This window comes from Marmota marmota, unplaced genomic scaffold (assembly GCF_001458135.2).
Source record: "Marmota marmota marmota unplaced genomic scaffold, marMar, whole genome shotgun sequence".
In the NCBI taxonomy this organism is placed as follows: Eukaryota; Metazoa; Chordata; class Mammalia; order Rodentia; family Sciuridae; genus Marmota; species Marmota marmota.
The window spans coordinates 20,359,339-20,384,931 of NW_026000082.1; the positions used below are offsets into that span (position 1 = coordinate 20,359,339).

General features: G+C 47.3%; 1 protein-coding gene across 1 annotated transcript in view; it reads right to left on the minus strand.

Annotated features, from left to right (window-relative positions):
* Window positions 1-25,593, minus strand: part of Rnf220 (ring finger protein 220) — a 207,492-nt gene that overhangs the window by 18,720 nt on the left and 163,179 nt on the right. The window contains exons 2-4 of the mRNA XM_015485102.2: window positions 17,893-18,025; window positions 8,885-8,930; window positions 5,427-5,542 (exon numbers count right to left, since the gene is read on the minus strand). Of these exons, the coding sequence (XP_015340588.2) occupies window positions 5,427-5,542; window positions 8,885-8,930; window positions 17,893-18,025 (295 nt within the window). The remainder of the gene's footprint in view (window positions 1-5,426; window positions 5,543-8,884; window positions 8,931-17,892; window positions 18,026-25,593) is intronic.

A 25,593-nucleotide genomic window follows, 5' to 3' on the forward strand; every position in this document is an offset into this window, starting at 1 on the left:
GCACCTCAGCTCCCAGCAGCGGCGGCGGCCATGTTGGCCATGATCACGTGACCCTCCGCCGTCGCGCGCTGGGGGTGAAAGTTCACAATGGGGGGGCGGCCGGACTGGGACCAGGAAATAGCCGCTCAGAACTCTGGTAGCCACTAGCTGGGGCCGCCCGCGGGGTCCCTCCCACTGCCCCTAGAGCCTGCCAGCCCCAGCTTTAGTACCTGCAAGGTCCTTGCCCCCGTCCCACGGCCCCTCCCAGTGCGGGGGTTCCTTCCTCCCCAGAGCCCGGCCCCGACTTGCTCCTCCCGCACGGCCTCCCTAGGGCATCTGCTCTAAAGAGGCGCGTTGCTGCGGAGGAGGCGTTGGAATTGATCGTCCGCTGGCCATCCCATCGCAAGCTCCCAACATTTTCCTACTTAGCCCAGTGCATCCCGTTCCTGCTAGTAGAAGATTCCCCATATTTCACTGTTGCTGGACATCCCCTGAAGCTCCTCAAGAGGACCTCATTGCCAACACTGAGCTCAGCATCCCCCAAACAGGCACTTGCTTCCTGGGTTCTCAGTTCATAAGGGAATGCTACCATCACTCAGGTGTGCCCACAGTTAATTTGAGAGTCGCTCTTGCCCCCACCTTCTTCACCCCTCAATAATTCCTGTAGAATCCATCCTGAGAATCTCCCTTTAAAGATTTCTTGAATTTTCTCATCTCCACCTCCTGTGTTATCTCCTACTCATCCTTCCAGGCCTAATCGAAAAAGCTTTCCCTCCCTCCCTTCCATCTCTGTATCCTCATTATAGTTAGTACAAGTTTTTATCAGTGAGCTGACGACTCCAGGTTGAGGCCATGTATGAGTCATTTGGGTGAACCCAGAGCCCAGCATGGTGCTTGGCATAGGCAAGACATCCCTGAGAGTTTCTTTAATGGCTGTACCTACTTTGGTTGTCACTGCTCTAGTACATAATCTTATTAGCTTTCTCAATTTGCACCTGTCACTCAGCTCATCTTTTAGTCTCCAGTTTGTCTTCTTGCAACCCCTCCTCCACACAATTCACTCAGTATGATCTCTCTTTTGTTCAAAATTAACCCTATTTCCCCTTCTTTAAATCCTTCAGTAGATTTCCACTTAGAAGATCTACACAGTGACACAGGCCTGCCCTGCTCTACCCTATCTCTAGACATTTCTTCCATACCTACTCCCTCCTTTTACCCTCCAGACACTGTAGCTTTTTGAGCATCCATGCTCTGCACTCAGGGATAGATACTCCATGCCCCATGCCCCCCAGTTCCCTTCTTTAACTTGTTAAGGACTAGCAAGCCTTCATTTTTCCTTCCAAGTCATTCTTCCTCCCCATCTCCTAGAGTCTTGAGTTTGTTGCCTCCTCTGAGTTTTCAATAGTTCCCTGGCTTCCCTCTGATCACATGTATTTTTACTGTTTGGTGAGGCATCTCTATTCAGTCACCCAGCATAAGGTCTAGCATGAAGGAAATACCAGTAAAGGAGAAGGACCTTGTGAGGGAAGCCTTAAGCCCAGTACAGGGTTGGGAAACTTCTATAGTTTGGATCTGGAATGCCCCCCCAGAGGCCCAGGTGTTAGTCTTGGTGTTATTGGGAGGTGGTAGAATCTTTAGAAATTGAGGCCTAGTGGGAGATCCTCCATCACTGGGGGTGTGCCCTGAAGGGGATTTGGGGACTCCAGTCTATCTTTTTTTCTTTTTTCTTTGGCTTTTTGGGCATGAAGTGAACTGGTGAACTCCTCCTTCTCCCATACTCCTCCTCCTTCTCCCATACTCCTCCTCCTTCTCCACCCCCTGCCCTTTTGTGTGTGTGTGTGTGTGTGTGTGTGTGTGTTGCTGGGGATTTAAACCAGAGGCGATCTACCACTAAGCTACATCCCCAGTTCTTATTATTTATGTTATTATTTTGTTTTTTATTTTGAGACAGGGTCATGCTACTGACCTTGAACTTAAAGCCCTCTTGCCTTATCCTCCCAAGTAGCTGGGATTGTAGGCATGCCCTACCATAAATAAATTATGTTTGTCATAATTTGTATGTTCTCAGAAAAGGCACTTCCATTCTCTACACCTGTTTCCTTAATAATAAATTGGGGGCAATGAGTCCTAGTTTATGTGGTTGCCAGGAGGGTTAAGGGGGGTAATAGTTAAGAGGGTTAGGCACCTAGCAGGAGCTAAGTAAATGGGAATCCAAATTGGAAACCAGTACCCCCTGCTTTTAAGGACTAGTTCAACAATTTTTTAAAACTTTATTTTTGGTACTGGGGATCTAGGGATGCTGAACTACATCCTCCATCCTTTTTTATTTTGAATTTTGAGACAGGATCTTGCTACATTGCTGAGGCTGGCCTTGAACCTGCATGCCTCCTGGCTCAGCCTCTGGAGTCACTGGGATTACAGGCATGCACCACCATACCTGGCTCACTTTAACAATTTTTAAAATCTAGCAAAACTGTAACTACTACTTGCCAGGCATTGTATAAAGAGTAGGGGATGCCTAGCTAGTTCCTGGGTTACTTTCTCCTTCATTTCCTACCAGTTCCCCTTTCCAACAGCACATCCAGGGAGTAGTTAGTATTCAGTTAGCATTGTACTTTCTAAAAATAAATAAATAAATAAATAAAAGAACGACTTACAGGTCCTTGGACATATCATTCTGTGTTGTACTTCTCTGTCTTTCCTACATAGTACTGCATACCCTGCATAGTACTGAATACCCTTTCTTCCTTGTTCATCAAGTGAAATTTGCTGTTTTTCCTTCCTTTCACTGTGCTATTTTAAAAATTTATTTATACCCATGTCATAGCACTGGGCCATAATTATCTATTTGCAAGTCTAACCCCTTGAAGGCAAGGACACTGGGCTGAATATGAGTGGTACTAGATAAACCTTTGAGTAAAGGAAGGATAAGACAAGGTCTTTGCCTTGGAGGAACTCCAAGTGGAGTGAAGAGTCAGATTCATGATAGATTAAAAGTGGCCACAGTCCTTTGTAGCTTTTCCTCTTGAGAGCTGGATTTCCTCATCCCTTGATTAAGGGCTAGCTTTGTGACTTGCCTAATAGAAACTGGTGGAAATCATGTTGTGTGAGTTCCAGATCTAGCTTTGGACTTGCAACTTTGGCCTTTACCCTCTTGGTGGGACATTTCCAGGAGACTGCTAAGAAGCCAAGAGGCTACCCGGAAGAGGACCAGGGCACTCCAATTTCCCAGACATGTCATGGGACCATTTTGGACCTTCTAGCCCAGCCAGTCCTTAGCTGAATGAGCTGCATAAGTGAGGAAATGCCCAGTAAACCCACAGAACATAAGAAATAATAAGTGGCCAATGGGTTTTGGGATAGTGAGGTGTCAATAGATGACTGAAACATACCTAAACAGTTGATCACAATATAGGGTGACAGGGGCAATAACAAGGATACAGGGGTCATGAGAAAAGACCACCAAGTCTTTTGGAGATGGTATTTGGGCAGGATGTTGAAGGATAATTAGAAATTTGATATGGTGGGGTAAAATAGCACTGTTAGAAGAAGCAGCTGTGTAAAGATAAGGAGGCAAAAAAGGAAAGGCACAGGGCGGGTGGGTAGCATTGAGTCAATGAACATAGGCCATGGAACTCATGGAGGGGAGTAGCAGAAATGGAAGCTGGAAATACAGGTTGAATTTAAATCACGGAAGGTCTTGTTATGCAGAGGATCTTGAACTTTATCTTATAGGAAGTCACTTAATTTGATTTGTCCTTTAAGAGGTAAACTTAGAGTATAGACAGGGTCTTGGGTTTTAACCTGAGAAGCATCTAGATAGGCTCTAGAGGTTTCCTCACTTCCTGAGTTAGTTGCATGTACAATGCTGTATATGAATGTGTGTGGTCATATATGTATTTTTTTAGGCAAGAAACTTTTCTGGTATTCTGTCGAGAATAAAAGAAACACCAACATTTTGGGGGTAGAACAGGGTGTGTGTGTCAAGGAATTGAGGTGATTTTTGCCTGATGGCTATTCTTTTCCTAGTTCAGCAGATGGTGAGACTGATGCTATGAGAGAAGTAGGGCCTCTAAAAGCAGGGCTTTGCTTAGCCTTTGCAGTGAAACTCTCCAGGACAGAGCCTCGTCTTCCTCTCAGACAAGGATGCCCAAGAGGTCATTTCTCTACCTCACATCAGGGTTTTCTGGATCAGGGCAACATCTCCTTGGGGGCTGACTGGGCTGCTGCTCTCAAATCAGGATTCATGAGGGTGGGGCTTCCTCTCCAGCACTGGCACTTTGGGCTACTCAGTTCAAGCTCTACACAAAGGCATTTATTGGAGGAGGTGCCAGTGGAGGCTGGTGTCAAGCCCACACTTGGCACTCCACTCTCCAAGCTCTGCACCCTGATTCCAGGCTGTGTCAGCTGGGAGGACAGAGTGCCTGAGAGGACATGTTTCTCTAGTTCCCACCAAGGTTTGGTGTGAGCCAGCAGGGACCCTGGCTCTCCACTGCAGCTTATCACTCCCTACTGTTTTGCTCTCCACCAGAGCAGGGCTGTGTTTCCCAGTTCATATTGGGGATCCCTCAGATGCTCTCCTGCCATTTAGATAAATTTCCTGGAGCAGGCCTTGTTTTCTTCTTTCTGACAAGGGTGCCCAAAGGCAGGGCTCTACCTCTTAGGTAAAAACTTCTGAGGGAAGTTCTTTCGCCTTCCTACACAAAGAAGTGCCATCTATAACTAAGCTGTTATCCTTAGGCTTCCTTCGTTTTTTGCTCTGATCTTTTAGGACTGTGTGATGACTCCCTTCCTGTTTGCCCACAGTCAATATCTACCTGTTTCTCTATACCGGCCTGATACCAAGTTTTGGCAGGATTGACTGTTGATTTGCTGAAGAGATCCTGCGTGTGTTCCCCACCCCCACTCCCCCAGCAGGGATTGAACCACTGAACCCAAATCCCCAGCCCTTTTTATTTTTATTATTACTTTTTATTTTGAGACAGCATCTTGCTAAATTACTTAGGGCCTCACTAAGTTAGTGCGGCTGGTCTTAAATTTGTGATCCTCCTTCCTCAGCCTCCGGAGTTGTTTGGATTATAGGTGTGTGCCTCCATGCCTGCCTACACATCTTTCTTTCGAAGACTAAAATCTTCAGTGATTCTAGCCTATGTCTCTGGCTTTCTTATAAAGCAAAACTCCCTAGGATACTTCCTGGTGGATAGGACACTTGAGAGGTACTCTGAGCCCAGCAGACCCCAGGGGACCTTGGCATCTTTCCTTAAGAACCATCCATCTTTAAGATACATCCATCAGTGGCACCTAGGCCTTCTGAGTTTACTTAGACACAAGAGGGAACCAGACACAGTTCAGTCCTCTTCTCTGACCTCCCTAGGAGGGGAAAAGCTAGCAACAAGCCTGGTCTTGAAGCTCTCATCTAGATGAGCTTATCTCTCATGGCCACCTGCTACTCCCTCCTCACCTGGTATCTGTCTGAGTGGTGCAGATCATCAGTGGCAGATGAATGTGGTGATGCTGTTGGAGATTCTCCTTCCCTCTTGATGGAAGCAGACAACAGGAGGGACTGGAAGAAGAAAAAGGACAAGTGGCCTCAGACCAAATGGGACCTGTAGTCAGTCCCCTGGAGTTACCAGTCCTGTAGAGCTTTTGGGAGTGAAGCAGGAAGAAGTAGGGCAGAGGGACAGAAGACCACCTTTGAGATTCTGAAGACATATGGGCAGGCGCAGGAGTATGGTTATGGGAGAGAATGGTTGATTTTAGGTCTAGGTATAGACTCCCCCCGACCCCAGAGCATCCAAACCTCCATCCCTGCTGCAGTTAATCTTTGCCTCAGGGAGCTGACACTCTCAGTCCACTCTCTGTGGGCTGAACAGTGGGCAGAACCTGCTTTATTCTCCCTTAGAGAGCAGACACTCTGAAACCCCCATGAAAGGTTGGGGGTAAAACCACATATCTACCACCCTGCCTGCCCCTAATACAGGCTGATGGCAGCCCTCTGTGGAGACAGTAAATTAAATAGTATGTATGAGTTTCCTGCGTGCAGCTAGGGATGTACGCTGGGTCCATTTATCCCTGTGCTGTGGCGATGACCCCAGCAAAAACCCCAGCAAAACTAATCCCCCCATGTCAATCCTGCACGGCCTCTTCTACATACGCCTGCAGTTTAGATTAATAAACTGTCTACTTTAAATTGTTTGCGAGCACCACAATTCTAAATACCACATGGCACATTCAGCCTGAGAGCCAGCTCTTGCCAAGGCCTTGTTCAGCTGCAAACTGGGGGCCCAGAGGCCTAAAAGCAATCCATACTTCCTCCCCCCACCTTCTCCAGCCTGCACAGCTCTGAGAAGGAAGCATACAATTCCCTAGGAGTCCTCCCCAGCCTAGAAAGCCATGCCAAATCGCCAGTGACAGCCCAAAGAAAGCAATTTGGGAAAGATGGAGCAACCATTTATCCTTCATCTCCAACTGAGCCTTAGGATGTGACCCACATGCCGTGGCCATGTTGCACATCCTCAGGCAAGGGCTCTGGGAAGGGAAGGGGCAGCTGCTGATCTGGCAGGGATCCCTGACTCGCCCACGGCTCAGAGAGGAGGCTGCAGAGAGCCTGGAGTGGGATTCCCTGCAACTGGCAGCTCCTTTTTCACCCACCCAAGCCCAAAAAGAGGCCTGTGGGCAACTCAGCCCCAGATCAGAAAGAAGGTGATGTCAGGCAATGTCCTTCTCCTCTGGTCCCAACGCTGAGGAGGGTGAACAATGTGGGTCCCCCACCATGAAAAACTCATGCTTGTGTGCACTTTCTCTCTCTCCCTCCCTTCCTTCCTCTCTCTTTTTCTCTGGGTTAGAAGCCCTGAGAGGCCTCAGCATTACACCTGGGGCAAGCAGAATAAAAAAAGGTCACTGGTGCTTTTTAAACATGGACCAAAAAGCAGTAAAATGTGTTTTGAAAAAAAAATCTCGGCATTAAATCATGACTTTTTGCCTGGCTCTTCGCCTCATTAAAAGTGGCCTTTTGGAAGGTAAAATTATCATTGTAAGCGATAAGATCTTTAAGAAAATAATTCACGGCTTCTTCACCCTTTAATATGATAGCCGCCACCGGCTAATTTTTTTCTTAATGGCAACGAGGCCATCAATCTTGTCTAAGGCCTCCTCGCCCTCTCCTCCTCCTCCCTCCCGCCTTCTCCCTATCTTCTTAGTCTCTTGCTTCAACCTTCTGCCTCCTACCTCTTTCCCCCATGACCTGCTTCCCTAAAGCTGAGGTCAAGGCCAAGGATAGGTCAGGAACTGTTCAGCTGTGAGGATTAAGCGTATATCTGGAAGTGGGTGAGCAAGTGTCTCTTGTCTCATCTGGTGGCCACTCTTCCTGTGTATGTGGTTGTGGGAATGTGCCCAAGTTTAAGACTTCCTGTGTGTGTATTCTGACCAGGCTTTGTGTATGGGTCTGCATATGTGGGAGGTAGGAATGGATGCAGATTTTCAGGATTTGGCCTTAGAATATTTGGCCTTTCTGGTGTCCAAGTTCCCAAACCTGCCAGCCATGCTCAGATGTCAGATGTCACTGGTGTATCGGCCAATGTGCAAGTTTTGTCATGACCTTCCTTAACCACACCATTCAATGCTGCAGGCTGGGCTGAGCTTGGCCAGTGTGGCTCCCTACCTCTGTGAGTTGCAGTTGCCTGGCTTTCCCACCTTTCTCTTTGGGGCTGGCAGGCCTTTGCCTCCTTGGCCAGGGCTTGCACCAGTCCAAAGCTGGGCTCAGTTCTCTGCTTCTCCTCTTCCAGCTGACTGCAGCTGAGAGACTTCTAAAATGAAGGTGCCAAGTTCACCTTTATCCTTTGTAAAGGCCTGCAGAATAGTGAGGCCAACCCTGCAGAAGTGAAACCTATCACTTTGGCTCTTTTTCCCAAAACGACCCTCTCAGAGGTCACCAATGACTTTAAGTCTTCCAAATACAGTGGGTCCCTCACCAGCCTTTCCCTTTTGCATTGCTGAGCACCCATACATTCCAAAACATTTTTTTCCTTAAGATCTCGGGATACTATGTTATCCTGTGGTCCTCCTAACACACTAACTGTCCCTCCTCTGTCTCCTTCCCAGCCTTCTGGACCTCACCTTGACTGGAAGTGCAGGATTCCTGAGATTCCCTGAGCTTCAACACCCACGCCTCACTCCCTATAATATGCACTAAGAGGGGGTTATTTTGAAAACTTATAAGAAGGGCAACCATATGCCGGGGGTGGAGCAGGGGATACTTATCGGTAAGGGCTTAGTGTTCCTCTCGAGGTCCTCATCCCTTCCAAATCATCATCTTTGGAGAAGAAGTACCATCTTCTTCTGTAGGGAGTTCTCAGCATAAATTATGTTATTATACTAAGTTTCTCTGGCCCCTCCTTTGAGACAGATACTCGCCCTTCATGTTTCCTTTCTCCATCTGATGCTTTCAAGGTTCTCTTCCATAATGTGTGTTTAGAGGGGCAGACTGTCTCCTTCGATCACCAACATCCTCTCTGGTTCCTTATTGCATTGCACATACACCCAATGGTCTGGCTTCTAAGGCCTTGCACTGTCTTTAACTCAGTTTCTATATTTTTCTTCACCTGCTACAGCTCATCTTCCTCCTTTTAGTCTCCCAGCCTTAGTGTTTGGGTTGCCCATATCCCCAAGCCACTCTTAACTCTGATCCCTCTCCTTCCTCCTAGGAGGAAGTCAGATGAGCATATCCTCACTCACACAAAGACACCCCCATCCCCACCCCACACACACAGTAGCTCTAGGCCTTAGGTTGATGTTCAAACCCAGGAGACATTGGGTATCCAGGAGGAGCTCCTTTCTCTCAGGAAGAACCAGATCTGGGTAGAATTAGGTCAGGATGGACAGGAGGAAAACATAATTGACCACCTACCTTGGGGGTGCCTGGAGCCATGGCATCCTTCAGAAGGGAATTCTTGCTGCCAAGAAAGAAGAAAACAGGGTTGATCGTTATACCTGCTGCCCAGGGTATGTAAAGCTAAAGTACCAAGAAGAACCTAAGAGAGATGGTATAGCCAGCCTTACCCAGCCAGCTTAGCCAAGTACCACCCAACCTATTCTACACAGTGGCCTGGCCTACCTTATCAGCCTTTATCCGGGGCCAAAGGCCATGCTGATCACTGGTAGAGAGTTACACATACAAGGCATGGGAGACTCCTCAGTGGATCTGAGGAAAGGAACTTATACCTGACTCCTGGGATTAGCCCTAAAAATTCTGCCTGCCTAGGAGGCTTCCTTTCTTTCCCCACGCCCTGTCCCCAGCCTGTTCTTATCTCCTATGGGATTGGGGTGATGAAGCTGACATGGCTCTTGTCAATTCTCCCTCCAACACGCTGCAAACTGTGTTAGGCCAGGAATGATCTCCCCCTGATTCAATTTGTCAGCCCCAGGCCCTCCGGCATCGGGCGCGGCAGGCGGGCGGGAGCTGGGCCCTGAAATATGGTGGGCAGCTCAGAGCAGGCGGGGGCCGGGGCGGGAGGTGATGGATGGGCTGTGGGAGAGGCGAGGACTGTGTTTAATAACAAAATTGGTATGCAAGGCCACATCCCGCGCTAAGCATGAGTGATCCAGAGCCACAAAGTATTACAAATCCCCGCTAAACAGATGCTGACAATGGAACAAGACGTATCAAATCAGATCCACTTCAGAAACATTAATATCCCTGTTCCTGTCCCTCCCTGCCTGCTGCCCCCGCTACGCTCACCACATCTGTGCTCACACATTTGCTTGAGTGCACACACACACACACAAATACATGTATACAGAGGTGCTGGCCAATACATGTACGAAGGCAGATGCAGCCCATTTTTATAGGGTCTCCACATAGACACACATACATGTGGAGCACATCCATGGAAACATCCAGAAGGCACAAAAGATATACACACATCCAATGCAGAATATGTGAGATGTATATGAATATACTAAGTCTGTTTACCTAGGGAATACCAACAAGAGCTTGGCTAGTATGCACAAGGCCCTGGGTTCAATCCCCAATACCCCAGGATGGCTTAAAGAACCCCAAAAAACAAAAAACAAAATAAAACAAAAAAACATAGGAAACACCAACAGATGTGCTTAGACATCCACAGGGTCAGACTTAGACACACCCAATGTGCAAGTAAAACACAAGCAGATTTGGATAAAGTAGTGACCTCAATGATGGGGAGGGCTGTTTGCCAGTACAGGGAGTATTTCTCTGTGTGTGTGTGTGTGTGTATGTGTGTGTATTGCAGTGCTGGGCATAAAATCTAGGGTCTTACATATGCCAGGCAAATGCTCTACTATTGAATTAAACCCCCAGTCCCTGGAGATAGTTTTGATTGTTGAAACTTGGGCGGGGAGAGGGGGATTACTACTGGCATCTAGTGGGTAGAAGAAGCTAAACATCCTACAGTATCATGGACAGCTCCTCACGATACAGACTTATCTGACCCAAAATGTCAATAGTGCTGAGGTTGGGACACACATATCCACAGACTATAATGCTGCCAATAGGCACATATACATATGCAGTTACACCTAGAGAGTGCATACAACACAGGGCTGCAGGGTCATAATTCCAGAGATGTGGCCATAAAGACAAATTCAATGCGAGGAAAATCTGCTCATGCACACAGGTCCACATAAACATGCACAGGTAAGACATCCACAGGCACTGACACAAACCAAGATGCACAGTCATCTCCAGAGGTACACACATATGGGCATACATACAAACACACATATACCACAGTGCAGAGGCCCTTGGCTCAGCAATAGGGTAAAACCAAGGTCTGAGTGTAAGAAAGAGCTATCTACCAGTCAGATCACACAGAGGGGGCATCGTAGACTAAGAAGGACAGACAGAAAAGGTCCCATTCAATTACCTTTCATTCCCGTCCATTTTAGGCCTTGATCTAGGCATTGGAGATACAGAGGGGAAACTGAGCTACTCTCAAGGAGCAACTTGTTGGTGAGTTCATGACTTTTATCATTACTATACTCTTCAATTCACTCAGTAAGCAAGTACTAATATCACCTTTCTGCCTACATAGTGAGGCATCTAATGTATACAGTGTGTTTACTAGGCCCTATCCCCAACTGGGATATAAGTAGTATCTAGTTGGATCAAGTAAGAACAGAAAAGGAAAGAATGAACAATTATTGTACACCCACTATATATCATAGTTACAGGCTTCCCTGCACCTCCACAGACACTGGGGATTGAACCCAGGAGTGCTTTACCCCAGAGCTACATCACTCCTTTTTTGAGACAAGGCCTCACTAAGTTACTCAGACTGGCCTCAAACTTGTGGTCTTCCTACTTCAGTCTCCTGAGTTGCTGGATTTCAGGTGTGCAACACTGTGCCTGCCTAAGACACAGGCTTTGAATGTCTTATCTCACTGAATCTTCACAAAAACTTTACAAAGTTGACTAATGAGTTATGTGACAACTTTGTGTTCACAGTCTGTGGAGGGTTTGGGATTTGAATTTGTATCTGACCAAATCTGAAGTGTTGGTTTTTATTTTATTTATTTTTTGAGACAGGAAAGGAGGAGTCTTGTTACATTGCCGAGGCTGGCCCTGAGTTCCTGGGCTCCTGAGATCCTGCTGCCTCAGCCTTCCAAGTAGCTGGGACTACAGCCTCCATGCTCACACAAAGTGTTAATTTATATATATTTAGTTGTTGATGGACCTATATTATTATTTTTAAATTTGTTCACTTATATGCGGTGCTGAGAATCAAACCCAATGTCTCACACATGCTAGGCAAGTGCTCTACCACTGAGCTACAACCCTGGCCCAGAGTGCTTATTTTTATATATATATTTAGTTGTAGTTGGACTCAATACCTTTATTTTATTTATTCATTTATTTTTATGTGGTGCTGAGGACTGAACGTAGTGCCTCTTGTGTGCTAGGTGGGCGCTCTACTGCTGAACCACGACCCCAGCCCCCAGAGTGCTCATTTTTAATTGCCCACATCATCTTTCTAAGGATATGCAGGGCTCAGGCTTATTTGCAGAACTCTGAGTTTTTTTCTCCTCTGCTTGCTGTGTCGCTTTGGGGATGGTCTTACTGACCCTGGGCTTCACTTTGCTGATAAATAGATTTGGGCCATTCAGGGTCAGGATGTCCAGCCTCTTACTTGGTCAAGTTCATGTTCTGGATCTTTTCCTAGCAATGCTCTTTCCTTTCCTTGCATGGAGCTCATACCAGCTCCTATTCTTTCCCTTGCCCTGAGCAAGGGCCCCTCCCTACCTTTCCTCCATCAACCCCATCACCTCCAAGTTTGTTTGGTCTCCCAGAGACTGAGGAGTCTGGTGAGGGGCCTGTCTTGGAAAGAGAGGTCTGTGCTCTGGGAGCTGTTGGCAGCCCAGCTCCCGCCCAGTCCATCAGCTCTGCCTTCTGTCCCTCCCTGTTTCCACAGCCCACCCTCAACGATTTCCTCCCTTGCTCAGCCACTCGCTGCCTAGTGATCCATGGGTTTTAAATTATAACTGGGACCCAGGAAATGCGTTCCTAAGTACAATATTCATGGGCTGGGCTGACACTTTTAATTAAGGTGATTTACACTGAATTATCCTTGGAAATAAAGAAATGGTGCACTGCCCGGGAATAAACCATCATCACCAGCCGCCTTTGTAAGTTACACTTCGTTTTAATCTATTTGGGGAATTGTTTATCTAGTTCATTACCCAACCAAACACCGAGGCCGGCCTTAAATAAGGCTTAAGTGGGGGTGAGGGCACTGCCACCTCTATAGCCCGCCTCTCCTCCAGAGTCACCCAGCCTCCATTGGCTTATTTCAGTTCTCTTAGAGCTCTGCCCAAAGAGGTAGTTCTCCAGCCCAGAGGCCAGCTCTCATAGTGACTCTAGAAGCCTCCGAGAGAAGATCTCTGAGCTCAGGCCCCAAGAAGCCAACCTGCACCTTCAGCTTTGTGCAATCTTGTCATGACTAAGGCTGTTTCTTTCCTCTGGGTGGAAACTCCTGCCTGAGGGCCACAGAGAGGTCTGGGACCTGTTCGTCCATCTTCAGCTCCCATCTATGTTCCCGCTTGTCTCTGTACACATGCAGTTCCTACCCTATCACCACCCCAGAGGTGTCTTAAGCTCAGCTTGCCCAGAACCCTGCCTGTTGCTTCCTCCTCTCTTCAGTCACTTGTTTCTCTGCTACCACCACCCTCTCAATCATCCAGGTCAGAAAGTTTTCTCCAATTAAGTACTCCAGTTAAGTCTTCTGACTTCTTCGTCCTCCAGGTGCCTCACCATCCCTTCTCCTGCATCCCCACCGCTACTGCCATTGTCCTAGGGCAGGCTCATCAAGCATCCTCTGCACCTGGCCCAACCTCCTCATTTGCCTCCCTGCTTCTGCCCCCAGTCCATACATGCCACTGGCTTCCAGAGCATTTCTTCTGCAGCCCATCTTGCTTTGAGAGAGCTTCCTCCTGGCTCACAAATATTCTCATTACTGCTACTACGTTTAGGACTCCTTCCAGCATGGAATCTGTCCTCAACCGAACGTTGTCCTTGTTCTATCTGCTAAATCCTGGGGTCTAAAGGAGCCCTTGTGCAGGACTGAGGAAAGACGGGTGAGGAGGGTGTGTGAGCATTGTCTCTGATCTCAGATGTAAAAATGTTTTGAAAAGTCTATGTGCTGTGCCAAAGGAAGTTCTGACTACTTTTTCTGGGAGGTTCTGGCTGGCCATGTACCCGTGGGAATGGGCATCTTTGGGAAGGTGGTTCTTTCAAGGTTGTGTGAGCACATTTATGTATGTGGGAATGAGATTTATGCGCACACCTATGTGTTGTGCCTGTGTTTGTGAAGGGTAAGTTCCCTGATTTTCCTGTGGGCCCCTGGGTGTGACCAAAATAGCATCTGGTTGCCAAAGAGGCCTGCTTTGTGCTGTTGGGTTGACAGAACTGATGGCAGAACAGCCCCACCTGGAGAGCCACTCAAGCAGAGCCACGTGGGAGAGAGGCACTCACCCAGGTTGATGCAGGGCACCCTGGCAGCAGCATCCAAAGATTCAGGAGTGGGCCAGCCTAAGGAAAGTTCCCAGAGCCAAAGAAGACAAGGCAGGGTGAGACAGGGAAAGGGTCAGTTGGAAAGCAGAAGGCAAGGGCTATCAGGGGTAAGAAGAGAGAGGAGCAGCTGGGAGAGGGAACAAGGGGAAAAACAAGAGAGAATTGGAGAGCTGGGGAGGAGGCCTTGGTCACAGGCTGTAGATGGCGTATGCCCGCGGTTGGGCTCTGCCCTCTTATGGGACTCAGTTTCTCCATCTGTGAAATGGCCACTCTAAGGTCCCTCTCTGTCCAGATGTCGATGTTGGGAGAAGAAAGGTGGGCACATGTGTCAGAGGCCTTGGTGTCTCATCTTTTCGCAGCCTCTTTTGCTCTCCTTCTGTCCTCTGGAGAGCTGGCAGGGGCGGGGCAAGGACAGCCAAGGCTGGGGCTCCCTCCGCGCCACCCGCCCCGCCCAGTGCACGCACGTGGCCCGTCAGCCCGGAGGGAGCTGACACGCTCCTTGGGAATTTATCACGCACCCAATTACAATGTTAATTGGCAAGTTCCTGAAATCAATTAATTCGCAAATTTTTTCCAATTAAAAATCCAGATAAATCACGAGGGCGGCGGCGGGCCGGTCCAGCCTGCAGTCCAGTGGGCGCAGCGGCCGCAGGGAGGGGAGCGCGGGCGAGGAGAGGGGAGGGGGCGGCGGGCGCGGCTGCCCTTGAACGCCTTTGCCGGCCGGTCCGACTGTCAGCACGCCGGGCGCGGCGGGGCCGAGACAGATAAAACCATCGACCCGTCGCCGCCAGCGCTTCGGCTTTATCGATCCGACGGGAATTTCACTTGCTGTGCAGATCCCGCTGTCCGGCTGTCAGACACCCGCTGGTGGGGAGGGGGGGCGTGCCGGGGGCACAGGGCGGCGTGGGCGAAGGGGGTGCTGGGCAGGACCCGGACGTGAGGGGACTGATGCTGGGGACATCAGCAAGACACAGCCAGAGGGGCAGGAAGCAGATGCGGGGTGGGGAAAGGTACAGGGGTTTAGGGTGTGCAGAAAGGGGATGCTCCTGGGAAGACGTGGGGGATGAGGGATTGTGCAAGGTCCTGGATGGAAGTCGAACTAGGAAGGCTTTGGGCATTAAGGGATGGCCTGGGCAGTACAGGTGTGTGTGTGTGGTGGGGGGATCCCAATGAGGAGGCAGAAAGAGAGTTCCCATTCTCCAGACCCTTGGGTACACTGCCTTTACCAGACTCTGCAGGTCCCTCCATCTCTGCCTCTGTTTTCAGTTTCCTGAGACATCCTTCATTGAGAGCAAATTACACAGAACTCTTCCTGGACAGCGAGGTATGGCACTCAGCAGCAGGATGTTTCTTTCACTTTCTACCCCTGGCAGGTCAGTCTTGGTTGTGTAAGTGTTTGGGGGAGGTGGCATTAAAAGCACAGGCACCGGAGTCAGATTTCTTGAGTTGGAATTCTATCTTTACCACTTATTAACTGTGAAGTCACTTAACCTTTCTGTTTCCTCATCTGTAAAATGGGTAATAATTAGAGTTATGTACCACATAATGATGTTTTGGTCAATGACCCACTGCATGTGTGGCAGTGATCACATATTATATCACCTTGTGATATTGTAGCCATCTCAGTCCTGTAAGTGCATTTTATGATGTTTGCATGACAAAAATGACATTTCTTAGAACACATCCCCATCATTAAGTAATATACAACTGTACCACTTACCCCAAAGTGTTGCTGTGAAGATTAAATAAATTAAGGCAATGTAAAGTAGTTGGCACATAGTGAATGTTCAATAAGGATTATTATTATTAGTAGTAGTCTTCTTTGGGGGTTTTAAAGTATGCCCACAAACTCTTTTGATACTCCTCCTTTCAAGAAGCAGAGCTTATAGAGCTTAATTTTCCTCCCTTGAGGGACTGGGCTTGGTGACCTGCTTCTATTGAATAGAATAGCATATAGGGGAAGCGATAATGTGTGAATTCCTAGACTATGAAAGGCATTGTGGCTTCCCTTGGATCACATGTTTGTGGGAATTCAACTGCCATGTCAGAGGGAAACTCAAGCATCCCTCAGAGAGACCTACATGTCAAGGAACTGAGGTGTCCTGCCAACAACCATGTGAGTCCGCCATGTTAGAAACAGATCCTACCATCCCAGTCAGATTTTCAGATGACCACAGCCTTGATTAACATCTTGAGACTGTAGCCTCATGAGACGCCTCATGAAACCAGTAGCCACAACTACCCACAACCACTCAGCTAAGCTGCACTAGAATTGATGACCTACAGAAACTGAGATTATAAATGTTTTAAGCCACTAGATTTGGGGATAATTTGTAACATAGAAATTGACAACTACTACTTCTTCCTTCAGTGTTCTTTCCTCAGAGCTGGGCACAGTGGCACATGCTTGTAATCCTAGCTACTAGGGAGACTCAGGCAAGAGGATTACAAGTTTGAGGCCAGCAAGGGTAACTTAGTGGGAGCTTGTCTCAATATAAAAAGGGCTGGGGATGTACTTCAGTGGTAGAACACCTCTGGATTCAATCCCTTGTACCTACACACACACACACACACACACACACACATACACACACACAGCCTCCTCCTTCAAGAAGCCTCCTTTACTTTGTGCTGGGTTCGGTGCCTCCATGATACCCCCACAGCTCCAGCTTTTCCCATATAGCAACTTCTTTGCCTTGGGGTTTGTAGTGCCTGACTCTGTATTCTCATATTCTGAGCTTCCCAGGACAGGGACCATTTTGGATCTTTTGCACCCTGCATGGGAGGTTAGGTGGGAGAGTAGAAGGAAAGCAGATCATTCAGGTTTGATGACTTGAACTAAACAAAAAGCAGTGGGATAGGGAGAACCCCCTGTTCTCTTCTACGATATGACCTTGCCACTCCTCCCATCAAAAGGGGCACTTTTCCTTTTTCCTTGCATCTGGGTGGGCTAATACTGCCTTCATCAATAGAGTACAGTGGAAGTGACATTAAATGACTTCTGAGGCTAGGTTATAAAAGGTGATTTAGCTTCCATCTCATTGGCTGGGACATTTGCTTTTGGAGTCCTAAAAATCTACCTATCCCAAGGTTATTAAGCTGAGAAAGGCCAGGCCACATGGGAAAGTCATGTGCAGGTGCTTTGGTCCCAGCCCCATTTGAGGTCCCAGCTGATAGCCAGCATCAACCTCCAGATGATCCCAGCTCCCAGCCACTGAATCTTTCCCTAGACCTCTGGAGCAGACGCTATCCCCTCTGTGCCCTGTCTGAATTCCTGACCCCACAGATTACACAAGCATAATGGAATAGCTGCTTTATATTGTTAAGATTTGAGATAAGTTTTTGTACCTCTCCTCTGGTCCCCTCAGGGTCCAGCTCCTCCTCAGCGTCCTTGAGGAGGTTCAGCCTCCTGTCTATGGGGTGGGAACATACCTGAGCACATTCTCAAGATTGTTACCTCCCAGTCCTTGAGATTGATGGAGATGGTACTGCTCACTCTCCTGGAAGGCAGAACCAGGCTGAACTTCTGATGGGGCTTCCAGGTCTCATACCAGCTTCTTTATTCTGCCCTGAAGCCTTACATGGCAATAGTAAGCCTGGGGCAGTAACTATGGCAGTACTAGGCCTAGGGCAGTGACTCACTCCTTTCCAACTCCTCTTCTTATCTTTGAGGCTGGGGCCCAAGGGGTCACTCTCCAGTACCATTCAGCTGGAGGATCTGAGGATTGAAAGCTGAGTGGTGGAGAATGACAGCAGGATCCTGGCTTCTCCATAGAGGCTGGGGTGTGGCCAGGTGGCTACTCCTGAAACCTGGTGGCTGGAGCTTCAGTGAAATCCTCCAGTGTGCAGGCTCCCCACAGGGGACTTACCTGGTGGGCAGCTGGGCCAGCTGCTCCAGTTCTTGTTCCATATGTTCTTGTAACTCGCTGGGCCTCAGCAGGACCTGGCAGATGGGGCAGATCGGGGCCTGGCTGTCAAACAATGCTGCTGCTTTCTTCTTACCTGGCAGGCGAAGGATAGACACGCATTAGCTGTTCCAGTCCCTATAGGAAAACTTAGCCATATTGGCTACCACCCCCTAGGGCTTCTTCTTCTTTTTAAAATATTTTGTATTAGTTATTGATGGACCTTTGCTTATTTATTTGCTTATATGTGGTGCTAAGAATCGAACCCAGTGCCTCACACGTGCTAGACAAGCGCTGTACCACCGAGCCACAACCCCAGCTCCTACTAGGGCTTCTTGATCTAGAAGAGTGGTGAGTCGGAGGGTCTGAGAGCCCACAAACATCACTCATTTTTGAGCTCCAGATGCTGTGGCCATAAATGGTGCCTCCTCAGCTAGCTGCCCCTCTTGGAAGTCTATTGGGACACAATGCTCTGTGCAATCAAACTTGATCACTCCATTTCACACATGTTTAATCATACCATCACCCAGAATATCTATCTAGATGTTCCCTGACTTTCTCCTTTCCTCATTGATTTCACAGTTATCAGATCTGGAGAAGAAAGACAAGAGGGAGAAAGGAGAATGGTTTCTGCAGTCATTCAACAACTATTCCCTCATACTCACTCCAAAATAGACATGTGCAGAACAGTGTCATCCTAGAATGGAATCAGATCTAGTCCCTGCCCTTGAGGACCTTGCAGTCAAGTGGGAAAGACCAACAGAGTCTAGGTGATTTCCAGAGCAGCATTCTCTCATTTTTTTTACTTTTCCTCAAGATTCTGTCCTTAACTTCTGCTCTCCTCATTCTGCGTGCTGAATGCTATAGTTTATTCTATAGCTATAATTCCTACCCATGTCCTATTGACTGCAGATTCTGTATTTCTACCCCAGATCCCTCCAGACCCCTATATCCAAATATATAATGAACATCAATGCCTGAATGTTCCAGAAATATCTGAAACTCAACAATTCAAATTGAGTTCTTCAACTTCTTCATTCCTTGCAAACTTACTCCTCCTTTAGCAGAGCCCATCACTGTAAATGATACCTTTATTAATCTACTCACCCAAGCCAGTAATAGCCTCACCATCCACTCCTTCTCTTGCCTTTCCACCTCTTGCACACTTAACTACCAAGTCCTGACCAGTCTACTTTAATATTCCTGGAATCTATAGTCTTCCCATTCAGGTCTCACTATTTCTTCCTTGGACAACTTCATTGGCCTCTGTAGGTCTCACTGATTCTGAGTTTTCGTCTCCAAAATATCCTTTAAGTTGTGTATATCCCCAATGAGTATATTGGGAGCCACCTGGGAGCCTGAACTCTATTCCTGCTTGGTTACTAACGATATCCAGAATAAACTAAGCTAGGAAAGAGCCCTCTGTTTGCTTAGTTTACCCCTCTTGGGATGTCTAAACCCATCCAGTGTTTTCTCAGCCTCTGCTTACAAGCATGAGGATTGAGGAGCTAGAAACATCTCTAGCTATCCATGGATAGCTGTAGGAAGGACTTTTTTTTTTTTTTTTTTTTCCTTTTAACATTGGGGAAGACACTCAGAGCCTTGTACATGCCAGGCAAGTACTCTACCACTGAGCTACCTCCCCAGCCCTTTATTTTGAGACAGGGTCTTGATAATTTGCCCAGGTTGGCCTGGAATTTGTGATTTGCTTGCCTTAGCCTCTCAAGTAGCTGGGATTACAGGCACATATCACCTTGCCCAGTTTTAAAAGGATTTCTTTAGCTTGACCCCAGTTCTTCCTCCTTGCTGCTTCTTCCTATTGGTACCTGGAGAGGTTCAAAATCAGTTTGGGAAGATAAAAACCATGCCAGTGATGACCAAGATGGTCACCTGGGTAGGGTTGGCAGGTTAAATACAGGATGCCCAGTGAAATTTGACTTTATATAAGCAACAAATGATTTTGTAGTATGAGGATGTCCCAAATATTGCATGGGACATATTTATACTAAAAACCATTTCTTGTTTTTCTAAAATCAAATTTACCTCTAGATTTCTTTCCTATATTTTTATTTGCTAAATCTAGCAATCTTATACTTGAGTATAATTTCAGACTGAGTGCAAGAACCTACCTCCCTTTGACGCACTCTGAGCAGGATTAAAACTTCTCTGGAGGCCCAGGGCTCAAAGGAAGGAGCAATTCATTCTGAGTGTGTTTTGGGGAGTGGAAACAGAGAGAAGGCTTAACTAAAGAAATGAAATTTAAGTTGCAGCTTAGAAGTATACCAGGCAGGGAATGGGAGCAAATGAATGAATAAATTAGTAAGTTGTAATTTCCTTGTAGACAGGAACCATTTCATATCCATTTGTATACTTACAGACAATTTATAGCAGGCTGTGCATAAACTAGATGTTCAGTGATGAAGCAAAAGAAAGGAAGAGGAAGGGAAGGAATAACCATCAGAGTGTCCTAGAAGTCAGATAATGTTTGCAGAGCTAGGATGTTAGCTGTGGAGGCTTTATGTATGTCAGGGTGGTATAGGTGTGGCCCAGCCTGCATGGCTAGGTCTCTGAGGAGGGGAACAGATCCTACTGTCCTGTGCTTTGGTGGCTGGGCCTCAAGTGTTCAGGGGACAGCTGGAGTGCAGCTCTGAGTAAAGGAAGTAGGTGTGGCCCCGTTGAGAGGTGGGAAATGAGGATTCTAGTCTCAGTTCTGTTCCTTGTTTCATTCAGTCAGAGACTCTCAGAGATGAGTGAAGCCCTAGGAATTCTCTCAGCTATTATCTTTATTCTACAGATGGGGAAATTGAGGCTTAGAACTGGACAGGGACTGCTGAACTTGGCTTTTGATTCCATGGCTTCATTTATGTATTAATTCAGCAAATGTTTATAAAATAACCATTTTATGTCAGGCATTGGGGAGACTGGAGTTCAGAGATAAGTAAAACACATTCTTAGCCTCTAGGAGATCACCTATTAGTGGGAAAGCAGGAACGATGAGGGATGCTGTGGAAGGGCAGGTGGCCAGAGGGAGGGTTGGTAGGAATGAAGGCAAAGGTGATGCTTAAGGGGTGGCATGAAGGATAAGTAAGGGAAAGTTGACCAGGTTGTTGGAATAGCTCATTGCAGCAGGGTCTGAGGTTTAAAAGGAGAAATGGTGAGAGAGAAGGATGGTAAAAGGAGGATCCAGGATATATGGTCTGAGCTGAGGTGGAAACTTCAGGGGTTCAGGCCCTTTTTTCCTAGATACCAAGTTTGACTCTTAGGGCTTCCTGGGGCTCAGATTCCTCTTCCCATATTTGGAGGCCAGGCATCAGCATTCCCAAATACCTGTTCTCATTTCATTTGCTTTGCTATCACTAGACAGTCTGCTTTTCTGAGCTTGGCCTCAGTTTTCCTGTGGGGACAATGGGCCTTCTTGGCTTCCAGCTTCAGGAATAATACTGACAGGGATCAGCGGAAGAATCCTATAGTCTGTGCCCTCCATCCCACCTCCATTTTCTCAGGGGTTAGAGTGGCAGGTGTCAGCATGGCCACGGCCCCCTGCTTCCCCTCCCCCGCTGTGTTCCCTATAATTTTATATTGAGACCTGTGGTCATGACGTGGATTTTACTGCATTAACGACATGGCCTGCCCAGGTTTAATGACAAAATCCATACTCTGGCCCTGGGCCTGCTCCTCGTTTGCATAATTCCCAGAATACAGCTCCCTGAAGCTTTTGACCTGGGCCATTACAGTGGCCATAAAATGGGCCATAAAACCGCTGGGGATGGCCAAGAGGAGGGGGCTGTGGTCTTGCTGGGGTGGGAATGAAGCCCTCAACCCTCTACTCTTCATAGGCTTGGGTGGAGGCATCCTCTGGTTCTTCCTTTCCACAGTTCCCAGAATCTGGAAGTCCATCTCAGGCCAAAGATACCCCCAGAAATCCTTAGTCCAGCTACCCATCCTGTACAGAAATCCCTTCTCCAACTCTGTTGTCAGCATCACAGGTAGCCGCCAGAGCCTACAGGAGGCAGACTGTCAGCAAGCATCCTCTCCTTGAACATTCCTGGTGCTGCCCTTGACAATTCCCCCAACTGTTGGGCAAGGCCTTTTGCCACAGGTGGGTCTAGTTCACATAAGCCTAGGTTGAATCTTGTCTCTCTCCAGGAGGCCTAGTTCCCTGGAGAGGTCAGGAGCCAGGCTGAGCCGCATAGTAGGGAGCCGCGGAGGGGATGGGGACAGGGACTGGGTCGGGCTGTCAGTGCTAAAGATGATGAATGGGGGAGGTGAGGCGGGAGGCCCAGTGTTATCGGCGGTGGATGGCGGGCGCGGGCGCTCGCCGCTCCTGCTAATCCCCGGGCGCTGCCTCAGCCCTTGCACTGATAACGAGGAAATGGGACTGACAACAATTTTTAGCTGAGAGATTCTTCACCAAAATGCCAGGCGGCCGGAGGTCTGACAGCGCCTGATTGAGTGTGTGAGTGTGTGGGGGGAACGCCCGCAGCCCCCTCCCCTCCCATGCAAAGATGGATCGCTCATTCCGCCTCCCGTCCACATTCATTACCGCGCCTCCCTCCCACCACCCCTGCCGCTGTAGGGCCTGCCACCTCCACTTCCCTGCCTGCCTGCCTAGGTATCTCCAAAGCAAGAGGAGGGCGGGAGGAGTCTGACCCTGTCCTCAGCCTTACACAGGGCACTGTCTCAGAGAGCAGGGAGGGAGCCTGGCCAGGGTGTCAGGACAGTCAGGTCCTGGTTGATGGCTCCCTAGTCAGAGTGACCTCCAGGGGAGGCTTGGGGAGCTGCTAGACTTCCTATCCCACCAGGTCCCAATAAGGCTCCAACAGGAATCGGCTGTCTGTAAAAGGTGAAGGGGGACTGACTGAGTAGAGAGAAGAAGACAAGCCAGGGCAGCCCTCTAGCAGCCTGGGCCAGGCTCCAGTCTATCCATCTGTCCAAGTTTTGCAACAAGGCCTCAGGTATGTGGGGGTCTAGATTAGCCCTCTGCTGCCCCCCTCTGTTGGGAATTGCTGACCATTGGGAACAGGTAAGTGGGCCCCACACATGCTGCTCCTTCCCTGCCATCTTCTTCAGTGAGTACTGGACACCTGGAGGGTGAAGGTCTCATTCAAAGAAAAGCCTTCTCCTCCTAGATCAATAACCCACATCCGGCCTTGCAGCTCCCCACCATGTGATTGCCTCTCTGGCTTGGCCTTTTGCTTTTGTCCCACTTCTGTTGCCTGGTGGTTCTATTCTTATGTCTCTGCTTGTCTAAGCAGTAATTTCCATCTCTACTATCTCTTCTCTGCAGGCCACAAAGGGCATGACTTGACTGCCTGGTGTCTGACTAGGGATGGGGACCATTAAAATGAGGGTGAAGGTGATCCTAATGTTAGATGGCAATGGAGGCTAGGACTTTTAAGAGTATGCATATAGGTAGGTATATGTGCATCTTTGTGTGTATACATGTGTAGGTCCTGCCCTTCCCCTCCCCACCTCTAGTAGAAGGACTTTCATTTTTTAGTGACAAGTCAAAACAGAAATTCAAGCAGAATTCATCAGAGTTTCACTAGAACAGATTTGTGGTTTATGCCTGCATCTGTCCCATCCTGACACCTGGCTGTGTCCTGTATCCAGCCTTCTTCCTGGTTATACTCAGGCTATAGATATATCTATATATAGATATATGGTAGATATATCTACCATTCAATATATTCTCTGGTCCTGGCTCCCTGGCCTCTGTGGAATTCCTTCTCGTATGCACTCATACCCATGAATCTGTTTATTGGTTTGTGTGTCCATGTATCCATCTGTACATTCACCCATCTATTTATATGTTTTTTGTTAAATAAAAATAATACTACTAAGTATCATTATATATTAAGCTATAGTTTGGTACTGCACATACTTTATCTCATTTAAATCTCATGGCAGTCCTGTGAAGTAGGAATTATTATCTCACTAATAAGGAAATGGGGCTCAGAATAATGCAATGACAGTAACAAAGGGAACTGCAGAGATTTAAATCTACGTCTGTCTGATCCAAACCTGAGCAATACCCAACTACCTTCCTACCTATGGACCCATTCACCTAGCTCATGATTCAGTACTTTTCTATAGGTGTCTGCTCATACCCACTATGGGCCTGCTCTAGTACAGATATCAGATAATAATAAAAAACAAGATAACTACAGTAACTGTCTTCAGAGAATTTGGGACCTAACTATGGATAGAGACAGTAAATGATTGTCCCGAAAGTGGTCTTAAGAAAAGGAAAATGCATGGAGCTAATGAGAGCATATCATCTGGTCTGAGAGGTGAGGGAAGTTATATTTAAGCAAAGGCCTGAAGGATGAGTTGGAACCAGTCATGCACTACACTAGGAAAAGTAATGTTCTAGATAGAAATCAGCATGTTTGAAGGTATAGAGGAGGGAGATTCCAAGTAAGGAGTTTGGCTGGAGCAGAGTGAGTGACATATGATGATAGTGAGGCCACAACTTGAAGATTTTTTTTTTCTTTTTTTGTGGTGTTGGGGATTGAACCCAGGGCCTTGCACATGCTAGACAAGTACTCTATCACTGAGTTACATCCCCAGACCTCTGGAGGACTTTTTATTTACATTAATGATTTTGGTTATTACTATTTTTTAATGTATAACCAGAAGCCTTTGTGAGAGTTTTAACAGGGGATTAATATATCAGACTTACATTTTATTTTTATTTTTTAAATACTTTTATTAATGCATTATAGTTATACAAAATAGCTGGGTTCATTATGACGCAATCATACATGTATAGGATTTAATTTGCTCCCTTTCAGTCCCCAGTGCCTCCTTTTCCCCCTTTCCTGTTCCTTCCCCTTGTTGCCCTTCCTCTATTCAACTGGTCAGACTTGTATTTTAAAAGGATTATTCTAATTGCAAAGTAGCTGATTGTCTAAGAGGCAAAAGCAAACACAGTAGGGTATTTCATTCACTCAGGTGAGAAATGATGGTGGGGAATTGCAGAAGCAGGTGGATTGGATATTGGGGGTTAAAGGACAGAAAGTGGTTAAGGATGGCTGGGCACGGTGATACACAGCTTTAGTGCCAGAGATTCAAGAGGCTGAAGTAGGAGGATTGCAAGTTTGAGGCCAACCTTAGCAACTTAGTGAGACCGTGTCTTAAAATGAAAAATAAAAAAGGCTGGAGATGCATGCAGCTTAGTGATAGAGCTCCCCTGGTCTTAATCCCCAGCACCAGAAAAGAAAAGAAAAAAGAAAAGTTAAGGATGATTCTAAGATTTCTGACTAGAGGGACTACTAGGTGGTAGACCATTAACTGACTTATGAAACAAGAGAAGAAGCTGCAGGGTTAGTAAGGAAGAAAATGAGTTCAGTTTGGGGTCTGTTTAGTTTGAGGAACTATTAAGACATCTATGTGAAAATGCTGAGGTATGACTATGTGAGACAGAGCCAGATTATAGACTTGGGAGACACTTACATACATATAAGAACTAAAGTTTACCACTGTATCCTTTGTGACTAGAACAAGGTCTGACATATGGTAAATACTCAAGAAATATTTATTGAATGAGTAAATGAGTGAAGTTAAGAGAAGGTGAGATCAACTAGGGAAAGAGTATAGAGTAAGAAGAATCTGGAGCAGAACCTTGATTAACAGATGAAGGAAGTTTAAGTCACCAAGGAC